Source organism: Salvelinus alpinus, chromosome 26 (genome assembly GCF_045679555.1).
Source record: "Salvelinus alpinus chromosome 26, SLU_Salpinus.1, whole genome shotgun sequence".
NCBI classification, from domain to species: Eukaryota; Metazoa; Chordata; class Actinopteri; order Salmoniformes; family Salmonidae; genus Salvelinus; species Salvelinus alpinus.
Genome location: NC_092111.1, coordinates 37,308,776 through 37,333,677, shown reverse-complemented (window position 1 = coordinate 37,333,677; position 24,902 = coordinate 37,308,776). Strand labels below are relative to the sequence as shown.

The window sequence follows — 24,902 nt, the reverse complement described above, 5'->3', positions numbered from 1 at the left end:
AATCTACCTACCTCATCCCCATACTGTTTTTATTTACTTTTCTGCTCTTTTGCACACCAGTATCTCTACTTGCACATCATCATCTGCTCATTTACCACTCCATTGTTAATCTGCTAAATTGTAATTATTCGCTACTATGGCCTATTTATTGCCTACCTCCTCATGCCTTTTGCACACACTGTATAAAGACTTTCTTTTTTTCCTACTGTATCATTGACTTGTTTATTGTGTTATTGGCTTGTTTATTGTTTATTACATGTGTAACTCTGTGTTGTTGTCTGTGTCACACTGCTTTGCTTTATCTTGGCCAGGTCGCAGTTGTAAATGAGAACTTGTTCTCAACTAGCCTACCTGGTTAAATAAAGGTGAAATAAAAATGTTTTTAAAAATAGCTGCACCATCGAGAGCATCCTGACTGGGTGCATCACCGCCTGGTATGGCAACTGCACGGCATCTGACCGTAAGGTGCTACAGAGGGTAGTGCGAACAGCCCAGTACATCACTGGGGCCAAGCTTCCTGCCATCCCGGACTTATATACTAGGCGGTGTCAGAGGAAAAGCCCATAAAATTGTCAGACTCCAGTCTGACAACTCCAATTTCACCTTTATTTAACCAGGTAGGCTAGCCTCAGGAATTAATTTAAGAGACTGTTTTCTCTGCTACCACACGGCAAGCGGTACCGTAGCGCCAAGTCTAGGACCAAAAGGCTCCTCAACAGCTTCTACCCCCAAGCCATTAGACTGCTGAACAATTCATAACAATCGCCACTGGACAATTTACACTGACACCGCCCCTCTTGTACACTGCTGCTACTCGCTGTTTGTTTGTTACCTATGTATAGTCACTTCGCCCCCACCTACATGTGCAGATTACCTCTACTAGCCTGTACCCCCGCACACTGACTCGGTACCAGTGCCCCCTGTATATAGCCTCGTTATTGTTATTCTTATTGTGTTACTTTTAATTATTACTTTTTATTTTAGCCTACTTGGTAAATATTTTCTTCTTCTTGAACTGCACTGTTGGTAAAGGGCTTGTAAGTAAGCATTTCACGGTAAAGTCTACACTTGTTGTATTCAGCGCGTGGCAAATAAAGTTTGATTTGGCAAATAAAGTTTGATTTGATTTGATAGTTATACATTAGATTAGTCAAACAGAGAAGTTTCCAGACCGTCTGGAAGCCTCAGGAATTAATTTAAGAATATAATAAAAAATTCAAGTACAAAAAATGTCATCAGGCATCTCTTCAATACAAAATCCACAATCATCTCTCTCTCAATCCATTTCCCCCATTTACACTGGCTGCTACTGTCCCTCATAAAATGCAATACACTGGTGCCATCTGGTGGAATGACTTGGTACTGAAGGTGAGTGGTGTCAATTACATAACTAATGAAAAAAAACAGAAATAGCTTTCATTGGTAAACACTCAATCAGGTCACACTGGACATTCATATTTGGCCAAAATGAAGCAAAGGGGTTTGGGGGATTTAAAAATCCGGTTGTTCAGCTCATGCCATTGTGCAAAAAATAATGGTTCTGATATTAAAACAATACATACTTTCTCAGCAATAATAACAAAAAAAAAGAAAGAAATCCATAATAAATAAAGTTAAAATGTGAGAACAAAGTCCTTTGGCATAAAAAAAGAGCCCTTAGATTCCACCGAGTGTCTGGTGCGGTATTCACTTCGAGTTATTATGTGGCAGAGGATCCCTTTATTGGTCTAATGTAATTTACTGACCAATGAAAGTGACTGGCAGGGATGTTATCAGCTCTCTGACTAAAAGGTAAAAACAGTGAACCTTGCAGCCCTCCAATACCAGGAGGAAATAACAAACACCCTGCTATTCATTACATAGTGAAATACTTTGACCAGGACCCATTGGGCTCTGGGGAAAAGTAGTGCACTATATAGGGAATAGGGCCCTGGTCTAAAGTAGTGCACTATATAGGGAATAGGGCTCTGGTCTAAAGTAGTGCACTATATAGGGAATAGGGCCCTGGTCTAAAGTAGTGCACTATATAGGGAATAGGGCCCTGGTCTAAAGTAGTGCACTATATAGGGAATAGGGCCCTGGTCTAAAGTAGTGCACTATATAGGGAATAGGGCCCTGGTCTAAAGTAGTGCACTATATAGGGAATAGGGCCCTGGTCTAAAGTAGTGCACTATATAGGGAATAGGGCCCTGGTCTAAAGTAGTGCACTATATAGGGAATAGGGCCCTGGTCTAAAGTAGTGCACTATATAGGGAATAGAGCCCTGGTCTAAAGTAGTGCACTATATAGGGAATAGGGCCCTGGTCTAAAGTAGTGCACTATATAGGGAATAGGGCCCTGGTCTAAAGTAGTGCACTATATAGGGTGCGGTTTGGGACGCAGATTGAGTCTCTGACCTTCTATAGAAATGGCTCTCTATGGAGTGGGATTTATAGGAGTCCAGACATTTGTATCGTTAACCACCAAGTAGCGGCTGGATTCCAATTTCTAAACCTTAAAAAAGGTCCAATGCAGACATTTTTATCTCAATATTAAATCATTTCTGGGTAACAATTAAATATTGATTTCAATCAAAACGGTCTCAAATTTTGCTAGGACTGTCTGAAGTAGAGAGGGGAAAACTGAAAACTAGCTGTTATTGAAAGACAGTTTTGGAACTCTCTTTCTTATTGGTCTATTAGCTAATTTACCGCCTGGTGATGTCACCAGGCAGGCCAAAACTCCATCCCACCAAAACAGGCTGAAATTTCTGGCGTCCTTTTCAAACAGCACTTACACGAAAAGGGCACGATCATCATTCTCACAATTTCACAGTATTATTCCAACCTCATAGCGTGGAAATATATATAAAACACAGGAGAAATGACATTTTTGACTGCACTGTGCCTTTAACAGTAAATCTGGACCACAACACAGAGACAGAAACCTTTCCAAGAGATTCTCTATCTTAACTATTCTCAAGCAGACAGCTACTACCAGGACATTGCATCCCTTAACTTCAGTTAAGACATTAGTTTACCTCCATAAAACTCTGTAAGAACCAGGTAGTGAAAGATTCCTCAACTCTGACCCTCTCCAGCCTAGCTTCATAGCCAGAGTTGCTATTGCCTCAGAGTATGTTGGACAACCTGGACGGGTCGAGACATGAATTGGCAAAGGTCAAACAGAGATAGTGGTTCTATCTCCATAGTAACCTTGAACTACGGACACCTGAGCAACACTCCCTATTCAGACACCTTTTAGGTAAACAAGGATCGTCAACATTTAGAAAGTGTAAAGGCTTCAGCCATTTTGTCATTTTCTTTCTTTCCCCTAAAAGAGGAAACATGTAGGAGTATGTTGCCAACAGAAACACTGCTGCAGTAGTTGACCTCACAAGAAGGAGGAGTTATAAAGATGTCCAAAGGCAGAAGAACCAGTTGTTTTGTGGTTGGTTTCTTTTAACACTGAAAGATGGTTCGGTTGATATCCTCTCTGGCATGTCAGAATGACGATCGGTCTTCAAAAGGTCCATCTCTGTTCTGGACATGGCCCTCATCAGCATACCCTGGCACTTCAAGGACCATAGGCTATTAAGTGTACAATTAAATACAGGTTGTTGTCGTGTTTTTCTTTACTGTAAAAAATGTGGGTGGTTTTCCCACCACAAGTGCATCACAAAACCTTCGAGGAGAGTCTGTGGAGATGGCCATGAAAGCATCTCTCTTGACAACACTGGAGCTAAGTCCCAGAGGTCATTGGCACATAGAACGGACAATTCTGAAAACACCCAAGACATTGCCTTCAGTCCAGGATGTGGTTTCACTGACTTGACACTTGACGGAGGCTGCGGACATCGCCACCTGGTGGTGAGCCGTATGAAGTGCTTCTTTGACACAGAGAACTGAGACCTGCATTGACGTCCCATGTCGGTACTGCAGCAGAGGGGGAACTAGTGAGGGCAGCAGTGGCAGAACACAGCCACTGGGGAGGGGTACTATCTCTTCGGCATCCCTCCCTCAATGTCTGGAACTGCTGGGAGACCACTGTTTTCAGCTAATTTACTGTGTTTGTTTTTCCTCCAAATACAACATGAAGTTAACTGTCACCACAGTTCACCCATTGGCTGTGTTGTTATCTGTCGCTGGCGAGTGTAACTGGTAGGATGTGAACCATGGTCTCCCACACGTGCCCAGTTTCTCCCTCCTCTCCTGTGTGTGTGTCTATCTATCTATCCATCCGTCAGTGAGTCTCTGTCCATCTGTGTGGAAGGGTCATCTCTTCAGAGAGTGGCCAGTATGCGTGAGAAGGAGATGAGGACAGAGAGGGTGGTCTGGCCCACTCCAAACACCAGGGCCTGGAGGGGGGCCATGTCCTTCCCTGCCACCCTGTACACCCCCGCCACCGCCGCACCTGGGAAAGAGACACACCCACATACAGATTGTCATTAATATGACTATTAACACACATATCCTAACATACACCAGCCTGCCAAGCCTTGTCCACTGCACCCCAGATTGTTCAATAGCATTCCAGCATTCCAGCATTCCAGCATTCCATTCCAAGCACAAAGAAAAATGAATGACAGAAAGATAAAAATGACTCTCGGGACTCCTTATTCTCAGCCTGTCCTCGTATCCTTACAGCTCCCTACTGGAATCTAATGTTGTGTCTTTACACTCTCCCACATGGACAGTTTTAGTAGAAGCATTAAAAGATGGCCCTTTGTAAGCTGACCGTATAATTTTTTTAATTTATCCTTTATTTAACTAAGCAAGTCTGTTAAGAACAAATTCTTATTTACAATGACGGTCTAGGAACAGTGGGTTAACTGCCTTGTTCAGGGGCAGAACGACAGAATTTTACCTTGTCAGCTCAGGGTTTCGATCAAGCAACCTTTCGGTTACTGGCCCAACACTCTAGCCACTAGGCTACCTGCTGTATTAATACGTGGCTCCACGCAGTCAGTGGGGGCATGAGTGAGCGTCTGCACACATACTGTGTTTACTCACCCCTGGATGTGGCACCCTACTTCCTACATACTGTAGAGCCCTACCTCCTACATACTGTAGAGCCCTACTTCCTACATACTGTAGAGCCCTACTTCCTACATAATGTAGAGCCCTACTTCCTACATACTGTAGAGCCCTACTTCCTACATACTGTAGAGCCCTACCTCCTACATACTGTAGAGCCCTACTTCCTACATACTGTAGAGCCCTACCTCCTACATACTGTAGAGCCCTACTTCCTACATACTGTAGAGCCCTACCTCCTACATACTGTAGAGCCCTACTTCCTACATACTGTAGAGCCCTACTTCCTACATAATGTAGAGCCCTACTTCCTACATACTGTAGAGCCCTACTTCCTACATACTGTAGAGCCCTACCTCCTACATACTGTAGAGCCCTACTTCCTACATACTGTAGAGCCCTACTTCCTACATAATGTAGAGCCCTACTTCCTACATACTGTAGAGCCCTACCTCCTACATACTGTAGAGCCCTACTTCCTACATACTGTAGAGCCCTACTTCCTACATAATGTAGAGCCCTACTTCCTACATACTGTAGCGCCCTACTTCCTACATAATGTAGAGCCCTACTTCCTACATAATGTAGAGCCCTACTTCCTACATACTGCAGAGCCCTACCTCCTACATACTGTAGAGCCCTACTTCCTACATACTGTAGAGCCCTACTTCCTACATAATGTAGAGCCCTACCTCCTACATACTGTAGAGCCCTACTTCCTACATACTGTAGAGCCCTACCTCCTACATACTGTAGAGCCCTACTTCCTACATACTGTAGAGCCCTACCTCCTACATACTGTAGAGCCCTACCTCCTACATACTGTAGAGCCCTACTTCCTACATACTGTAGAGCCCTACTTCCTACATAATGTAGAGCCCTACCTCCTACATACTGTAGAGCCCTACTTCCTACATACTGTAGAGCCCTACCTCCTACATACTGTAGAGCCCTACTTCCTACATAATGTAGAGCCCTACCTCCTACATACTGTAGAGCCCTACTTCCTACATACTGTAGAGCCCTACTTCCTACATACTGTAGAGCCCTACTTCCTACATACTGTAGAGCCCTACTTCCTACATACTGTAGAGCCCTACCTCCTACATACTGTAGAGCCCTACTTCCTACATACTGTAGAGCCCTACTTCCTACATAATGTAGAGCCCTACTTCCTACATACTGTAGAGACCTAAATTCTACATACTGTAGAGCCCTACCTCCTACATACTGTAGAGCCCTACCTCCTACATACTGTAGAGCCCTACCTCCTACATACTGTAGAGCCCTACTTCCTATGTGGCCTGGTCAAGAAGTAGTGTACTATGTAGGGAATAGGGTACCATTTAGGACGCAATCTCTCTCTCTCTCTCTCTCTCTCTCTCTCTCTCTCTCTCTCTCTCTCTCTCTCTCTCACTATACGTCATTAGGACCATCGCCATGGAAACGGTCAGAACTGAAGAGGGTCTCAAAAGTCCAACTGTCTTGAGTTCAATAAAAATATACATATGTTTTAGCTCAAGACCTTTAGATACAAATCTTATTTTGAGTCAACAACAAACAACGATGTCAAGACAAGGGACACCGGGAGAGATTAGCCTATAAAATGGCTCAAAGTTGTTGATGTCTGACTGTTGCCGGTCGACCACTAAATAACCTCACCTTCTATCACTCTTGGCAGGGGGTTGCTGCAACACGGGGCTTGTTTTTGAGCTGTTTAAAGCGTACACACAATGCACAGTCAATAGTTTGCTCTCTCCGCGAGCTTCCATATTAATAATAAAGTGGTCTGTTCTATTTTTGGCTTGGCTTGCCTCTGTGATTGAGTGTTTCATCCTGGCCTGTCATCAGTAGCTCCGGACCTAGTACACGTAGCTCACAAACAGCGCCCCAAATGACACCCTATTACCTACAGATGTAGGATCTAATTATAATCCACATAATCATTTCCTGTTGCTGCAGGATTATTTTCCTGCTGTAGCAAACTGGCTCAAAATAAGATCTAACATCTGTATTAGGCGCACTGCTTTGACCAGAGCCCTACGGCCCCAGTCAAATGTAGTGCACTAGGTAGGGAATAGGGTGCCATTTAGGACACATACATAGACTAAGGTCTATTTACACATACAGACGCAGTACTATGTACCACTCTTCAGACAGAAAGATGATATTTGAGCTAAAGATGTTGGGCATGTGTAGAGAGGACAATTAGATAGAAAGCCAGACAGACGGAGAGATATGCAGATCGATAGACAGGAAGAGGGCAGCAGACAGACAGACAGACAGACAGACAGACAGACAGACAGACAGACAGACAGACAGACAGACAGACAGACAGACAGATATGTTGATCGATAGACAGAAAGAGGGCAGCAGACAGACGACAGCAGACAGACAGACAGACAGACAGACAGACAGACAGACAGACAGACAGACAGACAGACAGACAGACAGACAGACAGACAGACAGACAGACAGACAGACAGACAGACAGACAGACAGACAGACAGACAGACAGGAAGAGGGCAGCAGATCGACAGAGGAGGGTGGCATACATAAGCTGGGACAGACAGACACACACACACACTCAACATCTTCCCATGACTCACTGGTGATGACCCCTCCAGCCAGGGAGGCCAGGCAACCCAGACTGACCAGGACCAAGGTGATGAGGCGACCCCTCTTGTGGCGCTGCAACATGACCAACATGAGCAGGCCCATCGCCCCGTGGACCAACAGAGAGGAGAACAGACACCACAGGAACACCCAGTACCACATCTCTGAGAGAGAGGGGGAGGAAAGACAGACGTTAGTGGTTAGACACAGCTCTGTACATGGGCGGCAGGCGGCAGGTAGCCTAGTGGTTAGAGCGTTGGACTGGTAACCGAAAGGTTGCAAGATTGAATCCCCGAGCTGACAAGGCAAAAATCTGCGGTTCTGTCCCTGAACAAGGCAGTTAACCCACTGTTCTTAGGCCGTCATTGAAAATAAGAATTTGTTCTTAACTGACTTGCCTAGTTAAATAAAAAAATACCAACATGGAAACAACACAGACCAGTGGTTAGTTAGACAGCTCTGTAGGTCTACCATAACATAGTCTCTGATTGGATAAAAGGGCAGAGTGGTTAGTTAGACAGCTCTGTAGACATACCATAACATAGTCTCTGATTGGATAAAAGGGCAGAGTGGTTAGTTAGACAGCTCTGTAGGTCTACCATAACATAGTCTCTGATTGGATAAAAGGGCAGAGTGGTTAGAAAAGATGAGCTTGCATAATTGAACTATTAACCCCTTTAAGGCGTTAGAGTACATGGCCTTCACGTACTCTAAATACAAAACAGAGGATGTGGTTTAAGACATCTCTGAACAAATAACCACAGGAAGCAGTTCTGGGCCAAACCTCAGCAGGTGTATTATTATATCTGAGAGAGACAGAGAACAGCAGCTGCACACACCTTGTGCCTGGGCTCATGAGAAGGCAGCCAAGCATGCTAATACGATGTAAAAATACCAAATTATTATTATTTTTTTTAAATATATTTAATGTACGGCAACAAGTTGCAATAGGATTGTGAGTTTGTTTGCTCAACAAAAATGTGTGTGTGTGAAAATGTTGTTGAGCAAACTCACAACAAAATGTTTGTGTGTGAAAATGTTGTTGAGCAAACTCACAACAAAATGTTTGTGTGTGAAAATGTTGTTGAGCAAACTCACAACAAAATGTTTGTGTGTGAAAATGTTGAGCAAACTCACAACAAAATGTGTGTGTGTGTAAGTGTTGTTGAGCAAACTCCCAACAAAATGTGTGTGTGTGTAAGTGTTGTTGAGCAAACTCACAACAAAATGTGTGTGTGTGTGTGTAAGTGTTGTTGAGCAAACTCACAACAAAATGTGTGTGTGTGTAAGTGTTGTTGAGCAAACTCCCAATCGTACTGTAGCAGGTTGTTTTAGAATTGTACGTTGAATCAATATCTTACATTTTGTGTGTGTTTAGACACCATGCAATAAAACAGGCTGCCTTTCAAAACATTTCTACCATTTCATATCCAGTAGCCATTCTGAAGGTTGACAAAGGGTATTAAATCCATTCAGTGAAGGAGTTAAAAGCACTTAAATAAGCATTTCAATTCACTGTTCTATCAAATTTGGACAAATTACTACAAAAACATGACAAAAATGTCTGCACTCACTACTGTAAGTCGCTCTGGATAAATCACAAAAATTGTAAATACCAAACATTCTCCTGCTGTGTCCCACCTCTAGAACTAGTGGACTGTGTTCTACGTTTCCCCAACGGAAACACCAACCTGGAGCACATACATGGAACATACTGGACAAGTATCCCTTTCCACAAAGAGCTCCTCCAAAAATATTGGACATTCCAACACTATGATGAATTGATTTCTCTCTATGTTCTAACATAGGAATTCCAACACATATCTGTCATTCCTAGTACATGACCAAGGCAGCACCTGCCAGAGTAATCGCTGGGGAAGAAAACATGGATACTCTATGGAGAAACAGGGAAGCACACCCAATCTTATGATGTCCCAGAGAGAAACAGGGAAGCACACCCAATCTTATGATGTCCCAGAGAGAAACAGGGAAGCACACCCAATCTTATGATGTCCCAGAGAGAAACAGGGAAGCACACTCAATCTTATGATGTCCCAGAGAGAAACAGGGAAGCAGACTCAATCTTATGATGTCCCAGAGAGAAACAAGGAAGCACACCCAATCTTATGATGTCCCAGAGAGAAACAGGGAAGCACACCCAATCTTATGATGTCCCAGAGAGAAACAGGGAAGCACACCCAATCTTATGATGTCCCAGAGAGAAACAGGGAAGCACACCCAATCTTATGATGTCCCAGAGAGAAACAGGGAAGCACACTCAATCTTATGATGTCCCAGAGAGAAACAGGGAAGCAGACTCAATCTTATGATGTCCCAGAGAGAAACAAGGAAGCACACCCAATCTTATGATGTCCCAGAGAGAAACAAGGAAGCACACCCAATCTTATGATGTCCCAGAGAGAAACAGGGAAGCACACCCAATCTTATGATGTCCCAGAGAGAGGCTTGAGAGCCCAGCAGAGAGTCTGATTCACATTCTCTCCCTCCCCTCCTCCCTTGTTGTATTCCTTTTTTTCTGGCTCCTGGAGACAAGCTTTGCATAAAGAGCTGTGGCCTTCTGGACACATCACATTCACTCAGCCATCAAGTGGCCAGCTTGGCTCCGCTGACACAAAGTGGATTGGACATAAGATTGGACAGGATGTTTGAGGTAGGGGGGAATCTTACCCCAAGTTACCCTACAATTGACCCGTGTTACATTTAGCCCTACTCTCCCCTATGCACTCAGAGCAGTAACCATGCCGATGCTAAACACCCTGGGTTTAAAATGTGGCCGTTCGCACATATTTAGGAGTTGAGAAATAAATAAAGTAGGAACGTAAAAACTGGGCTCTCCCGCTTTTTTAACAACAGCCATTAAAACCACTGTTTTCCCTGTGACTGCTTGTCAGAATGCATAATTTACTTTTATTTAACAAGGCAAGTCAGTTAAGAACAAACTCCTATTTACAATGCCGGCCTACACTGGCCAAACACGAACAACTCTGGGCCAATTGTGCGCCGCCCTATTGGACGACCATTCACAGCCGGATGTGATACAGACTTGATTCGAACCAGGGACTGCAGTGACACACCTTGCACTGAGATGCAGTGCCTTAGACCGCTGCGCCACTCGGGATCTAGGTAAATAGAGCAACTTTTAGACTATGGGGTTGTCAGATTATTCATTACTCACTTTGTTTGCAGAGGAAAAGTAAACGTGGACTGTTCTAGCATCTTCAAAGAGCACCTCTGCAGAAATATTACAGTTAAAAGCGTTGTGCCAGTAATTGAAAGGTCGCTGGCTTAAACCCCCGACCCAACTAGGTAAAAAATGTGTCGATGTTCCCTCGAGCAAGGCACTGAACCCTAATTGCTCCTGTAAGTCGCTTGTCTGCTAAATGTCTAAAGTGTAAATTGCAATACATGCGCCAATGACCTGAATGTGCTGTCAACATTATTAACCATGTCATCTTTAGCATATCCATTTAACCTTGTTCCACAACCTTCTACGTCTGATATCGATCCAGCTGCCAGCTGTCATGCTGGGCAGAGAGAGAGACGTGACTGGCTGCCTGGCTTCTATGGTCTCAACAGAACACAGAGCACGAGACACAATACAGCCCCTATCTATGACAGGACGGGAAACTGTAGGGTGAGGGAGAGTGATGTAGAGAGAGAGAGAGAGAGAGAGAGAGAGAGAGAGAGAGAGAGAGAGAGAGAGAGAGAGAGAGAGAGAGAGAGAGAGAGAGAGAGAGAGAGAGAGAGAGAGAGAGAGAGAGAGAGAGAGAGAGAGAGAGAGATGTAGAGAGAGAGATGTAGAGAGAGAGAGTGAGAGAGAGAGAGATGTAGAGAGAGAGAGAGATGTAGAGAAAGAGAGATGTAGAGAGAGAGAGAAACACAGAGAACCAGAAAACCTGAGCTTACGCCTTCACTATGGTGAATCACTAAAATAATACAGAAATACACTAAGAATAAGAAGGAACAGTATGACAGAAAACAGATCAATGTGATTGAAGAATCCATAGAATCAAATTACTTCTGGGAAAATTGGAACGCACTGAACAAACAACAACCTGAAGAGCTATTTATCCAAAATGAAGATGTATGGAAAAACCACTTCTCTAACCTTTTGGCCATATAACAAAGAACCAAGTGCTAAAACATATACATTATCATTTACTAAACTTAGAATCAGCTATTAAAGATGACCAGAACCCACTGGATTCTCCAATTACATTGAATGAACTACAGGACCAAATACAAACCCTCCAACCCAAAAAGGCATGTGGTGTTGATGGTATACTAAATGAAATGATCAAATATACAGACCACAAATTCAAATGGGCTATTCTTAAACTCTTTAACATTATCCTCAGCTCTGGCATCTTCCCTAATATGTGGAACCAAGGCCTGATCACCCCAATCCACAAAAGTGGAGACAAATTTGATTACTGTGGAATATGCCTGAGCAGCAATCCACTGCAGTATCATCAACAGCAGACTCCAACATTTCCTCAGAGAAAACAGTTTCCTGAGCAAATGTCAAATTGGTTTCTTACCAAAATACTGTACGACACACCATGTACACACCCTGCACACCCTTACTGAAAAACAAACAAAACAAAAGCAAAGTCCTCTCATGCTTTGTTGATTTCAATAAAGCTTTTGACTCAATTTGGCATGAGGGTCTGCTATACAAATTGATGGAAAGTGGTGTTGGGGGGAAAACACATGACATTATAAAATCAATGTACAAAAACAACACGTGTGCAGTTAAAATTGGCTAAAAACACATTTCTTTCCACGGGGCCATGGGGTGAGACAGGGATGCAGCTTGAGCCCCACCCTCTTCAACATATATATAAACGAATTGGTGAGGGCACCAGAACAGTCTGCAGCACCCGGCCTCACCCTACTAGAATCTGAAGTCAAATGTCTACTGTTTGCTGATGATCTGGTGCTTCTGTCCTCCACCAAGGAGGGCCTACAGCAGCACCTAGATCTTCTGCACAGATTCTGTCAGACCTGAACCCTGACAGTAAATCTCATTAAGACAAAAATAATGGGGTTCCAAAAATGGTCCAGTAGCCAAGACAAATAATACAAATTATATATAGATGCTGTTGCCCAAGAGAACACAATAATTTATAACTAACTTAGCCTAAACCTTAACACCACAGGTAACTTCCACAAGGCTGTGAACGATATGAGAGACGGGTCTTCTACGCCACCAAAAGGAACATAACACTCAACATCCCCACAAGGATCTGTTATCGAACCCATTGCTCTCTATGGTTGTGAAGGATGAACCTAGAGAAGAGTCCCCTCAGCCAGCTAGTTCTGGGGCTCTGTTCTCAAACACAAACAGACCCCACAGAGCCCCAGGACAAAAAACACATTTAGCTTCAGCCAAATTATGAGAAAACAAAAAGATAACTATTTGAAACACAGGAAAGAATCAACAAAAAAACAGAGCAAACTAAAATGCTTTTTGGCCCTAAACAGAGAGTACACAGTGGCAGGAATACCTGACCACTGTGACTGACCCAAACCATTCTTATGGCAACGTGTCCCGTTGCCAAAAGAAAAGGGAAACCAGTGGAGCACAAATAACATTGTAAATACAACGTATATTTATCTGTTAAAACTTTTGTGAGTGTAATGTTTAATGAGAAAGGTAGAGAGATGTAGAGAGAGGTAGAGAGAGAGAAATAGAGAGGTAGAGAGAGAGAGAGATGGATTGAGAGGAGTGGGGCCAGACTGCATAGGCAGGCCAGCATAGGAAGACAGGGACAGGATACTGTAAAGAGAGGGAGTGATGTAGAGAGAGAGACAGAGAGAGACAAAGAGAGGCAGAGAGAGAGAGAGAGGCAGAAGCAGAGAGGCAGAGAGTCAGAGAGAAAGAGAGAGAAAGAAAGAGACGGGAGAGGCAGAGAGAGAGAGAGAGTCAGAGGCAGAGAGAGAGAGGCAGAGAGAGAGTAAGAGGCAGAGAGAGAGAGGCAGAGAGAGACAGAGAGTCAGAGCCAGAGAGAGAGACAGAGAGACCGAGAGAGGCAGAGAGAGAGAGAGTCAGAGCCAGAGAGAGAGAGGCAGAGAGAGAGTCAGAGCCAGAGAGAGACAGAGCGGTAGAGAGAGGAGCAGAAAGAGAGAGAGAGAGAGAGACAGGTAGGTAGAAAGATAGAGAGACGCAGAAAGAGAGAGATGCAGAAAGAGAGAGAGATGGAAGGATAGAGAGGATAGAGAAGGGCCATACCGGACCCAGAGAGTCACGCCACCGCCAGCCACCTCCGTTAGGATTCCACACAGTCCACAGGATGGCGCTAGCTGAGCCTCTGCTGGCCAACCACACACCGCTGCTCTGTCACGCCACTGGGACACAGATCCTTAGCAGCACCACTCTCTGCATGGGAATGTGTGTGTGTGTGTGTGTGTGTGTGTGTGTGTGTGTGTGTGTGTGTGTGTGTGTGTGTGTGTGTGTGTGTGTGTGTGTGTGTGTGTGTGTGTGTGTGTGTGTGTGTGTGTGTGTGTGTGTGTGTGTGTGTGTGTGTGTGTATGGTGTGTGTGTGTGTGTGGCTATGAGGGGTTGTCGAGGAGTCAAGGTTGTCTGTAGTAGTACAAGTGCTGTGTCATCTTCAGGCATGCAACCCCCCCCCATGTCAGCAGAATGTAGGATTATTAATGTGTGTTACACCACTAATCCCCTACCAGGGACCTGTGGGCCGCTGTCAGCAGCTTTTACAACATACGGTGGGTCCCGGCTGGCCTGGCATGCCAACACAAGCATTAAACAGAAAGGGGGAACACTTTATTAATAATAAACCGTTTATAAGGCATTTATAAAACCGTTTATAAGGCATTTATAAACCGTTTGCTCACCATGTATTAAACATGACTCCCACATGTGTAATGTTAGTAAGCTAGTTATTCAGACATGTATATTTAGTTCCTTAGACAACCTGTGTTGTGTGTTGGTTCTATCACCAGGTCCTGCTGGAATGTCTACCAACGGCATACCCATCTTGTTGTGACAAATTACACCGGTCACTCAAGACACTTAGAAAGTATAAATAGCACTCACTTTTGATTAGAGACCACAAAAATACTTTACTAATGATTAGTAAATGGTTTATTAATGTGGGAGTAATTATTAATTAATTAATGGTAAACACACACTTTATAAAATGCTTAATAAATGGTTAATTATGGATCCGTGTTACCGGGAAAGGCATTATGTTCCCATTCCACTGATAAGCGGTGAAAATGTTTGGCCCATGGAGCTTTGATTACAAAAGGCACAGACAGCCAGGCAGCTGTAGCTGTATGGGGGCCCCGAGGGACCGATGGGACAGAGCTAAACGGGATAGAGGAGAACAGAGGGAGAGGGCCACAAGGGAGCTGGGAGCTGGGTTCACCCACTGCTATAGTCCTATCTCCTGCTGTGTGGAGAGAGATGAATCCCGGAGTAATACCACCACTGCTACAGGCTAGTCAGATATGAAAGACTGTGCTGTATGAGAGTATAGTAGAGATTGTTATGACTGCCCGGGGGGGTCATAGGCCCCTTTACCCTCCACAGCTTTATGGCGGTCATAAAATACTCTGCTTCTGGGCTCTGTAGTATTCAGATTGGAATGTGACTGTGGAACACAGAGAGACACTTGGCCAAACTCTGACATCAAAAGGTTGAATAATTGAACAGTATTTCTGTATTCCAAACACTTGGAGTGATCCGTGGACACTTAAGGAACAGTCATGTGGAGTTTGTTTCATTAGGTGACCTCATAAAGGACAGGAGACACACATTACTGTTTCTTTGTTTGTATACACTTCTCAGTGATGGGCTTTGCATCGAAATGTTGTATAAAATAAATGATTAAGTATAAGAATACTTTTGGAAAGATAATGTGATGTTAGTCTTCTAAATTAGAATCGTTTTTTATAGTAATTTATGCTCAGTCAGTGGCCACGCCCCCGTGAGCACAGACATTATACCCAAACGTCATGGAACGCCCCTTTCCACAGAGTTAATAAAAGGACTCATGACAAAATGTACATTTAGTCAAGAGAACGCAGGGATGGCTACCACTCTATAGACCAAGAAGACTAAGGTGTGAGCTGGATGTTGCAAAATGGTTTAAACTACAACTCTCCCGAAGGACAAGACCAGAGAACGTGGGGATCATCACCACGCTGAAATGGTTGTGAAATCTACCAACTAAAGACCGATTATTCAGTCTGCAGCTGTTTAAGTACTTTAGTCTGGTAAACGCATCCATTCAAACGACCGAATGGTACTATGACTTATCCATTATAACAAGCTACAACTACGAAAGACTTTGATCTCTGGTGGACAAACCAGAGACTTTCTGTAGACTAACTATCCAGCAGATGGATCGGCGACCACAGCGAGAAACAACAAAGGCATACACTCGTAAATATGTAAATTGCAATGTATTTTCGAATTAGCGACTGTGCATGTTCAAAGAATTAACATTTCCATGAGTGTAGTCAACTGTATGTACATGGGTCCACTCTGAGTTTCCCGCTCTTGAACTGTCCCCACCCTTTTCCTTTGTCTACCTAGCTGTCATATCAGTTTCGCCCATTAGGGACTTTTCTTTGTGTCATGTTAGTAACCAATGTATGACCTACTGTGTGTGTGTGTTTATGTAATTCTGTAATTGATTAGTTAGTTAGTAAATAAATAATTAAGCCAATTTGTATATCGCTGAATCATGATTTATGATGCTCAGGTTCGTACAGATATCCAAGGGTTTGCGACATTCAGGAATGAGACTGATGAGGTAACAATACATTAATAGAGGACACTGATGAGGTAACAATACATTAATAGAAGACTGTAAGATATGAAAATATCTGAAGAGTTAATTCAGGAAATAGAGACTCTTTAAACATTGTCCCGTGGTTCCCCGACTTCCTAGTTCATTAAAGTTTACATGATTAGTTTAATCACGTAAGAATAATTACACATAAAGAATTGATTTGATAATATAACAGTCTTCACATTTAATGATAGTCACGTTACGACAAGATGCAGTACTGTCAGACGCATCAAAGTTGTCAGCACTGTAATAGCATGTAATAACATGTGAACAAGGGAGCGAGCATGATAAAATGAGAACACAAAGGATAACTGAGAATTGGCAAACATTCAATGTGCTTTAACGGTGTCATCAATAACCTTGTCAATCAGAGCTTATAATTTTGCTGGACGCAGTCTTTTCAACATTTTCAAATGGAAAAAATAGAAGAATGCATGTTTTTGTGCTTTGTTGAGAATAGAGAATAAAATGGGAAGTGAAATTGCTGGTAGGACGCAGAAGAACACGTCCACAGGAAATCTCATTTGTTAAAGTACTAGAGTCTGTCTGTGGGCGACACTACTAGTATAAGGGCGATGTCTATCATAACACGAGGAGTCTACATTCAGAACTCCTCTAAGCTTCACCATCTTGTTTCTCATCTGACCAGGAATGTGATACTGGGTGTCACTCCTCGGTTCCCTCACTACAGCAACTTTACTTCTGCAATACTTGTGGATGCGAGTCACTTCCCTGCCGAGTCAGCGTGATTAACCAGAGATGTGTGCACGCGAGTCACTTCCCTGCCGAGTCAGCGTGATTAACCATAGATGTGTGCACGCGAGTCACTTCCCTGCTGAGTCAGCGCAATTAACCATAGATGTGTGCACGCAAGTCACTTCCCTGCCGAGTCAGCGCGATTAACCATAGATGTGTGCACGCGAGTCACTTCCCTGCCGAGTCAGCGCGATTAACCATAGATGTGTGCACGCGAGTCACTTCCCTGCCGAGTCAGCGCGATTAACCATAGATGTGTGCACGCGAGTCACTTCCCTGCCGAGTCAGCGCGATTAACCATAGATGTGTGCACGCGAGTCACTTCCCTGCCGAGTCAGCGTGATTAACCATAGATGTGTGCACGCGAGTCACTTCCTTGCCGAGTCAGCGTGATTAACCATAGATGTGTGCACGCGAGTCACTTCCCTGCCGAGTCAGCGTGATTAACCAGAGATGTGTGCACGCGAGTCACTTCCCTGCCGAGTCAGCGCGATTAACCATAGATGTGTGCACGCGAGTCACTTCCCTGCCGAGTCAGCGCGATTAACCATAGATGTGTGCACGCGAGTCACTTCCCTGCCGAGTCAGCGTGATTAACCATAGATGTGTGCATGCGAGTCACTTCCCTGCCGAGTCAGCGCGATTAACCATAGATGTGTGCACGCGAGTCACTTCCCTGCCGAGTCAGCGTGATTAACCATAGATGTGTGCACGCGAGTCACTTCCCTGCCGAGTCAGCGTGATTAACCATAGATGTGTGCACGCGAGTCACTTCCCTGCCGAGTCAGCGTGATTAACCATAGATGTGTGCACGCGAGTCATTTCCCTGCCGAGTCAGCGCGATTAACCATAGATGTGTGTACGCGAGTCACTTCCCTGCCGAGTCAGCGCGATTAACCATAGATGTGTGCACGCGAGTCACTTCCCTGCCGAGTCAGCGTGATTAACCATAGATGTGTGCACGCGAGTCACTTCCCTGCCGAGTCAGCGTGATTAACCATAGATGTGTGCACGCGAGTCACTTCCCTGCCAAGTCAGCGTGATTAACCATAGATGTGTGCACGCGAGTCACTTCCCTGCCGAGTCAGCGTGATTAACCATAGATGTGTGCACGCGAGTCACTTCCCTGCTGAATCAGCGTGATTAACCATAGATGTGTGCACGCGAGTCACTTCCCTGCTGAGTCAGCGTGATTAACCATAGATGTGTGCACGCGAGTCACTTCCCTGCCGAGTCAGCGGGATTATGGCCACCTGTGGCATCCTTTCAAAAGCAGTGCAATATGAAGGTAACAGGGAGCCATGAGATGCAGGCCAGGTCTTGTTTTTACTTCCTGTTCCTCAGCAGGAAGTCTGCTTGGGCTTGCTCTCATAAATCTCCATGGCAGCCATGATACCTATATATATCCATCATCCTCTTTGCACGGCAAAAAAAATGAATTTCAGTCACGAGAGATCTTGAGAGATCTTGTTTTGACGTTGTACTGCGTGTTGTTCCACTGCCCCGTTCATTCTTAGGTTAGGCCTATTGTAATCTCTCAACATTTAGGCATTTCAAATCAAATCAAATTTTATTAGTCACATGCGCCGAATACAACAGGCATGCAACAAGCATTATAGTGAAATGCTTACTTACGAGCCCCTAACCGACAGTGCAGTTTCAAAAAATATGGATAAGAATAAGAGATAAAAGTAACAAGTAATTAAAGAGGAGCAGTAAAAAATAACAATATATACAGGGGGGTGCCGGTACAGAGTTAATGTACGGGGGCACCGGTTAGTTGAGGTAGTATTTACATGTAGGTCGAGTTAATTAAAGTGACTATGCATAGATGACAACAGAGAGTGGCAGGGGTGTGGAGAGGGGATGGGGAGGCAATGTGAATAGTCTGGTTAGCCATTTGACTAGATGTTCAGCAGTCTTATGGCTTGGGGGTAGAAGCTGTTTAGAAGCCTCTTGTATCTCGACTTAGGTTCCGCTTGCCGTGCGGTAGCAGAGAGAACAGTCTATGACTAGGGTGGCTGGAGTCTTTGAAAATGTTCAGGGCCTTCCTCTGACACCGCCTGGTATAGAGGTCCTGGATGGCAGGAAGCTTGGTCCCAGTGTTGTACTGGGCCGTTCGCACTACCCTCTGTAGTAGAGGTCGAGTTTTCATAACAATCGGTAATCGGCCTTTTTGAACGCCAATTATGGACGATTAAATGTCAATCCACGAGGAAACTGCGCGGCAGGCTGACCACCTGTTACGTGGACGCAGCGTCAGAAGGACCTTGCAAGGAGCCAAGGTAAATTGCTCGCTAGCATGAAACTGATCTTATAAAAAACAATCAATCTTCACATAATCACTAGTTAACTACACATGGTTGATGATATTACTAGGTTAACTAGCTTGTCCTGCGTTGCATATAATCAATGCCTGTTAATGTATCATCGAATCACAGCCTACTTCAACTTCGCCAAACGGGTGATGATTTAACAAAAGCGCATTGCTTTTCTTAAAATCAATACACAGAAGTACTTTTTTTTTTTACCTGCATATTTAGTTAAAATAAATTAATGTTAGCAGGCAATATTAATTAGGGAAATTGTGTCACTTCTCTTGCTTTCAGTGCAAGCAGAGTCAGGGTATATGCAACAGTTTGGGCCGCCTAACTCGTTACGAACTGTGAACTAATTTGCCAGAATTTTACATAATTATGACATAACATTGAAGGTTGTGCAATGTAACAGCAATATTTAGGTTGCCACCCATTCGATAAAATACGGAACGGTTCCGTATTTCACTGAAAGAATAAACGTTTTGTTTTCAAAATACTAGTTTCTGGATTTGACCTTATTAAAGACCAAAGGCTCGTTTTTCTGTTTATTATATTATAATTGAGTCTATGATTTGATATTTGATAGAGCAGTCTGACTGAGCGGTGGTAGGCAGCAGCAGGCTCGTAAGCATTCATTCAAACTTTACTGCGTTTGCCAGCAGCTCTTAGCAATGCTTGAAGCACAGCGCTGTTTATGACTTCAAGCCTATCAACTCCTGAGATTAGGCTGTCAATACTATAGTGCCTATAAGAACATCCAATAGTCAAAGGTATATGAAATACAAATGGTATAGAGAGAAATAGTCGACGCGTCATAATTCCTATAATAACTACAATCTAAAACTTCTTAACTGGGAATATTGAAGAACTGGGAATATTGAACCACCAGCTTTCATATGTTCTCATGTTCTGAGCAAGGAACTTAAACGTTAGCTTTTTTACATGGCACATATTGCACTTTTACTTTCTTCTCCAACACTCTGTTTTTGCATTATTTAAACCAAATTGAACATGTTTCATTATTTATTTGAGATGAAATAGATTTTATTTATGTATTATATTAAGTTAAAATAAAAGTGTTCATTGTTCATTCAGTATTGTTGTAATTGTCATTATTATATTTAAAAATCGTCCGATTAATCGGTATCGGCTTTTTTTGGTCCTCCAATAATCAGTATCGGTATCGGCGTTGAAAAATCATAAATCGGTCAACCTCTACTCTGTAGTGCCTTGCGGTCGGAGGCCGAGCAGTTGCCGTACCAGGCAGTGATGCAACCAGTCAGGATGCTCTCGATAGTGCAGCTGTAGAACTTTTTGAGGATCTGAGGACCCATGCCAAATCTTTTCAGTCTGCTGAGGGGGAATAGGTTTTGTCGTGCCCGCTTCACGACTGTCATGGTGTGCTTGGACCATGTTAGTTTGTTGGTGATGTGAACACCAAGGAACTTGAAGCTCTCAACCTACTCCACTGCAGCCCCATCGATGACAATGGGGGCGTGCTCTGTCCTCCTTTTCCTGTAGTCCACAATCATCTCCTTTATCTTGATCACGTTGAGGGAGAGGTTGTCCGTCCCCATTCCACCCCCATTGTCCACCCCCATTCCACCCCCATTCAAAATAAATACCCAGAATACAATGACCAAAGCACTAACAAAATTATATCATATTTCATTATGTACAAGCCTCATTTGAGAGAGGTAGCGAGGGGGAGGCAGAAAGAGAGTAAGGGGAGGGAGAGAGAGAAAGAGGAGAGGAGAGAGCGAGAGCGAGAGAGACAGACAGGCAGAAAGGCAGGCAGAAAAGCAGGCAGAAAGGCAGGCAGAAAGGCAGGCAGAGAGAGAGAGAAGTAGGCCTAATTGTAATGACTACTTATAGCCCGCTGTTTAATCATAATCTGTGACACTGTCACTCAAGTTGTCTCTTCTAGACTGTGTTGCTTCTCAATATCATGACTGTTTTCCGTTCAAGAAAAACTCACAGTAATTTAGAAGTTAACACTGCTGTGCACTGTGCAGAATAGACAGGATACAACATCTAGGTCTTCATTACCCACATATGGATGAACCATATCTCTCTAGAACATCCCAGACAGCTACCTAAGAATAGTAAAGCCCCCTTTACTGGCTCAAATGGCCGAACAATCAGCCTGTTACCAGCCATTTGTAAACTTTGGGGAAAAATGGTCCTTGGCCAGAAACAATACTAATAGTAAACAAATTGACAACAGATTTTCAGCACGCTTATAGGGAAGGACATTCAACAAGCACAGCACTTACACAAATGACTGAAGATAATTGATTGATAATAAAAAGATTGTGAGGGCTGTTTGGTAGACTTCAGTGCAGCTTTTGAAATAATGAATGTTTTTTATTTATTTTAACTTTATTTAACTAGGCAAGTCAGCCAAGAACAAATTCTTATTTTCAATGACAGCCTAGGAACAGTGAACAGCTCTGCCCCTGAGCTGCCTTGCTCAGGGGCAGAACAACAGATGTTTACCTTGTCAGCTCGGGGATTCGATCTTGCAACCTTTCAGTTACTAGTCCAACACTCTAACCACTAGGCTACCTGTCATAGTCTGCTCCTGGAAAAACGTATGTGTTATGGCTTTACATCCCCTGCTATGTCGTGGATAAAGAGTTCCCTGTCTAACAGAACACAGAGGGTGTTCTTTAATGGAAGTCTCTCCAACATAATCAAGTTAGAAGCAGGAATTCCCCAGGGCAGCTGTCTAGGCCCCTTACATTTTCAATCTTTGCTAACGACATGCCACTGGCTTTGAGTAAAGCCAGTGTGTCTATGTATGCGGATGACTCAACACTATACACGTCAGCTACTACAGAAACCGAAATGACTGCAACACTTAACAAAGAGCTGCAGTTAGTTTCAGAATGGGTGGCAAGGAATAAGTTAGTCCTAAATATTCTAAACTAAAAGCATTGTATTTGGAACAAATCATTCACTAAAGCCTAAATCTTGTAACGAATAATGTGAGAATTTAGCAAGTTGAGGTGAATAAACTGCTTGGAGTAACCATGGATTGTAAACTGTCATGGTCAAAACATATTGATACAACAGTAGCTAAGATGGGGAGAAGTCTGTCCATAATAAAGCGCTGCTCTGCCTTCTTAACAGCACTATCAACAAGGCAGATCCTACAGGTGCTAGTTTTGTCGCCCCTAGACTACTGTTCAGTCGTGTGGTCAGGTGCCACAAAGAGGGACTTAGGAAAATTGCAAATGGCTCAGAACAGGGCAGCACGGCTGGCCCTTGGATGTACACAGAAAGCTAACATTAATAATATGCATGTCATTCTCTCATGGCTCAAAGTGGAGGAGAGAGTGACTTAATCACTACTTGTTTTTGTAAGAAGTGTTGACAACCTGAATGCACCGAACTGTCTGTTTTAACTACTGGCACACAGCTCGGACACCCATGCATACCCCACAAGACATACCACCAGAGGTCTCTTCACAGTCCCCAAGTACAGAAAATACTATGGGAGGCGCACAGTCTACATAGAGCCTTGACTACATGGAACTCTACTCCACATCAGGTAACTCATACAAGCAGTAAAATAAAATAAAATAAAAGATAAATATACACATTATGGAACAGCGGGGACTGTGAAGCAACACAAACATAAGCACAGACACACACACACACACAATAACATACGCACTATACACACACACGATAACATACGCACTATGCACACACACACACAATAACATACGCACTATACACACACACACAATAACATACGCACTATACACACACACAATAACATACGCACTATACACACGTACACATGGATTTTGTGTTGTAGACATGTGGTAGTAGAGTAGGGGCCTGAGGGCAAATACTTAATGTATTGTGAAATCTGTTGTAAATGTATTGTAATGTTTTTAAAATTGTATAACTGCCTTCATTTTGCTGGACCCCAGGAAGAGTAATGGGGATCCATAATAAATGTAAATACAAATACAGCCTATTCAAGAGTTGGAGAGGATGTCACTAATTGCAGATCATAACTCGACTGAACACGTCACAGTGCCAAGTGCATTCACGCACCATAGAGATTAAATAACCGCTATAACAGATTGTTATTCATTTGATGATTCCAAGCATGGCATCATTTATATGGGAGTGAAATTACATTTATCACACAATTTCTGTTACACATTGCCAGATGTTATTCTGGTGATAGGTCTACCATTGACAGGCAGATGCGTCCTGCAAACCAAGGTAGGCTACTGGTAGGCTATAAAGTATGGAGACCGACAGACGAAACACCTCTGGTCAGTTACCAGTTCCCGGGAGATGTTTCGTGCTGTGGATGCTCTCCCTTTACAAATGGACGCGCACAGCTGTCCATGTCGCCCTGATGTCCGTAGCCTACAGTAGGTTAGTAGATATGTGCAATTGGGTGAAGCGAGCCAGACCCTACACACAACGGTTGAAACGATGCCAAATGCACAACATGGCTGTACACTGTACAGTAATAATGTGACATAGCCTACCTGTGAAATGTTGCAGCGTCGTGCCTTGCAACCAGAGGCTCAGCACTTGTTGCACTGATAGGTTGACAGAAAAATCCCTGTTCATGCTTCTGTCGCCGCCGCGGCCGGGGTTCGCACCCCTCTTTGTCAAATGGCTGTACGTGGCTTTTGACGAAGACATCGAGGAGACCGGGGTGGCATGAGCTCGGAGGCTTTATCCCCCGGCGCGCACCCCTCTACCGGTGCCTCTGTTTCGGCTTGACGCTGTTCATTTCCGCGCGGGGAAGGAAAGGGCCAACGGCTAGTCTACTCGTGCTCGTTCTCGGACGCAGCGGCGGATTTTTGGAGGCCATGATGAGGATGGGATGGCAGCGCGAGAGAGCATAGCGCACACGGAGGTGTGGTCCTACATCATCCCGTCTCCCTACATAACCCTTAAAGGGCCCGTCACCGGTTAAAGTGGAGTGTACGCTAAACCTACGAGTTACCGTTATGATATTGCAGCCCTTTATGAATGGTAAACAAAAGATGAGTAATCAGTACAGTAGTGTTTACGCTGAAAACGTGCGTAATCATGTGGCACATGTGGGCGTAATTGAGCGGTAAAATTGTGAAAATCAGTGAGGGGACTATTGGCTGTAGTATGCTGCATATATTTACTATGAAAAGAATGATGCGTTTTTGTATTGCAGGGCGTTGTCTGTGACGTCTCATCGTTGCCGGTACTGTCCATGGTGCTGATTTGCTCCCAGTTGAGTCAATCCTAAAACGCCTGATAAAAGTGTAGGTGCGTAATATCAATAAGACATATCATATTCAGCAGATCATATTCTCTATTACCACCATCTG

At 43.8% G+C, this 24,902-nt stretch overlaps 1 protein-coding gene across 1 annotated transcript; it reads right to left on the bottom strand.

The window, feature by feature from the left end:
* Window positions 1-2,868: 2,868 nt before the first annotated feature.
* Window positions 2,869-24,578, bottom strand: LOC139555264 (transmembrane protein 170B-like). The gene is made up of 3 exons (XM_071368925.1): window positions 24,075-24,578; window positions 7,625-7,795; window positions 2,869-4,392 (listed from the first exon to the last, which is right to left on the bottom strand). The coding sequence occupies exons 1-3, from the start codon at window positions 24,232-24,234 to the stop codon at window positions 4,262-4,264; spliced, it is 462 nt and encodes a 153-aa protein (XP_071225026.1). The 5' UTR covers window positions 24,235-24,578; the 3' UTR covers window positions 2,869-4,261.
* Window positions 24,579-24,902: the final 324 nt, after the last annotated feature.

What these genes read in the sequence shown, in the direction of transcription:
- LOC139555264 (XM_071368925.1), bottom strand. Translation starts at nt 24,234, where the DNA reads ATGTCTTCGTCAAAAGCCACGTACAGCCATTTGACAAAGAGGGGTGCG. An exon ending in GACGCTGCAACATTTCACAG is followed by an intron (nt 7,796 to 24,074) that starts GTAGGCTATGTC and finishes CCTCTCTCTCAG; the next exon opens with AGATGTGGTACTGGGTGTTC. An exon ending in GGCTGGAGGGGTCATCACCA is followed by an intron (nt 4,393 to 7,624) that starts GTGAGTCATGGG and finishes TCTCTTTCCCAG; the next exon opens with GTGCGGCGGTGGCGGGGGTG.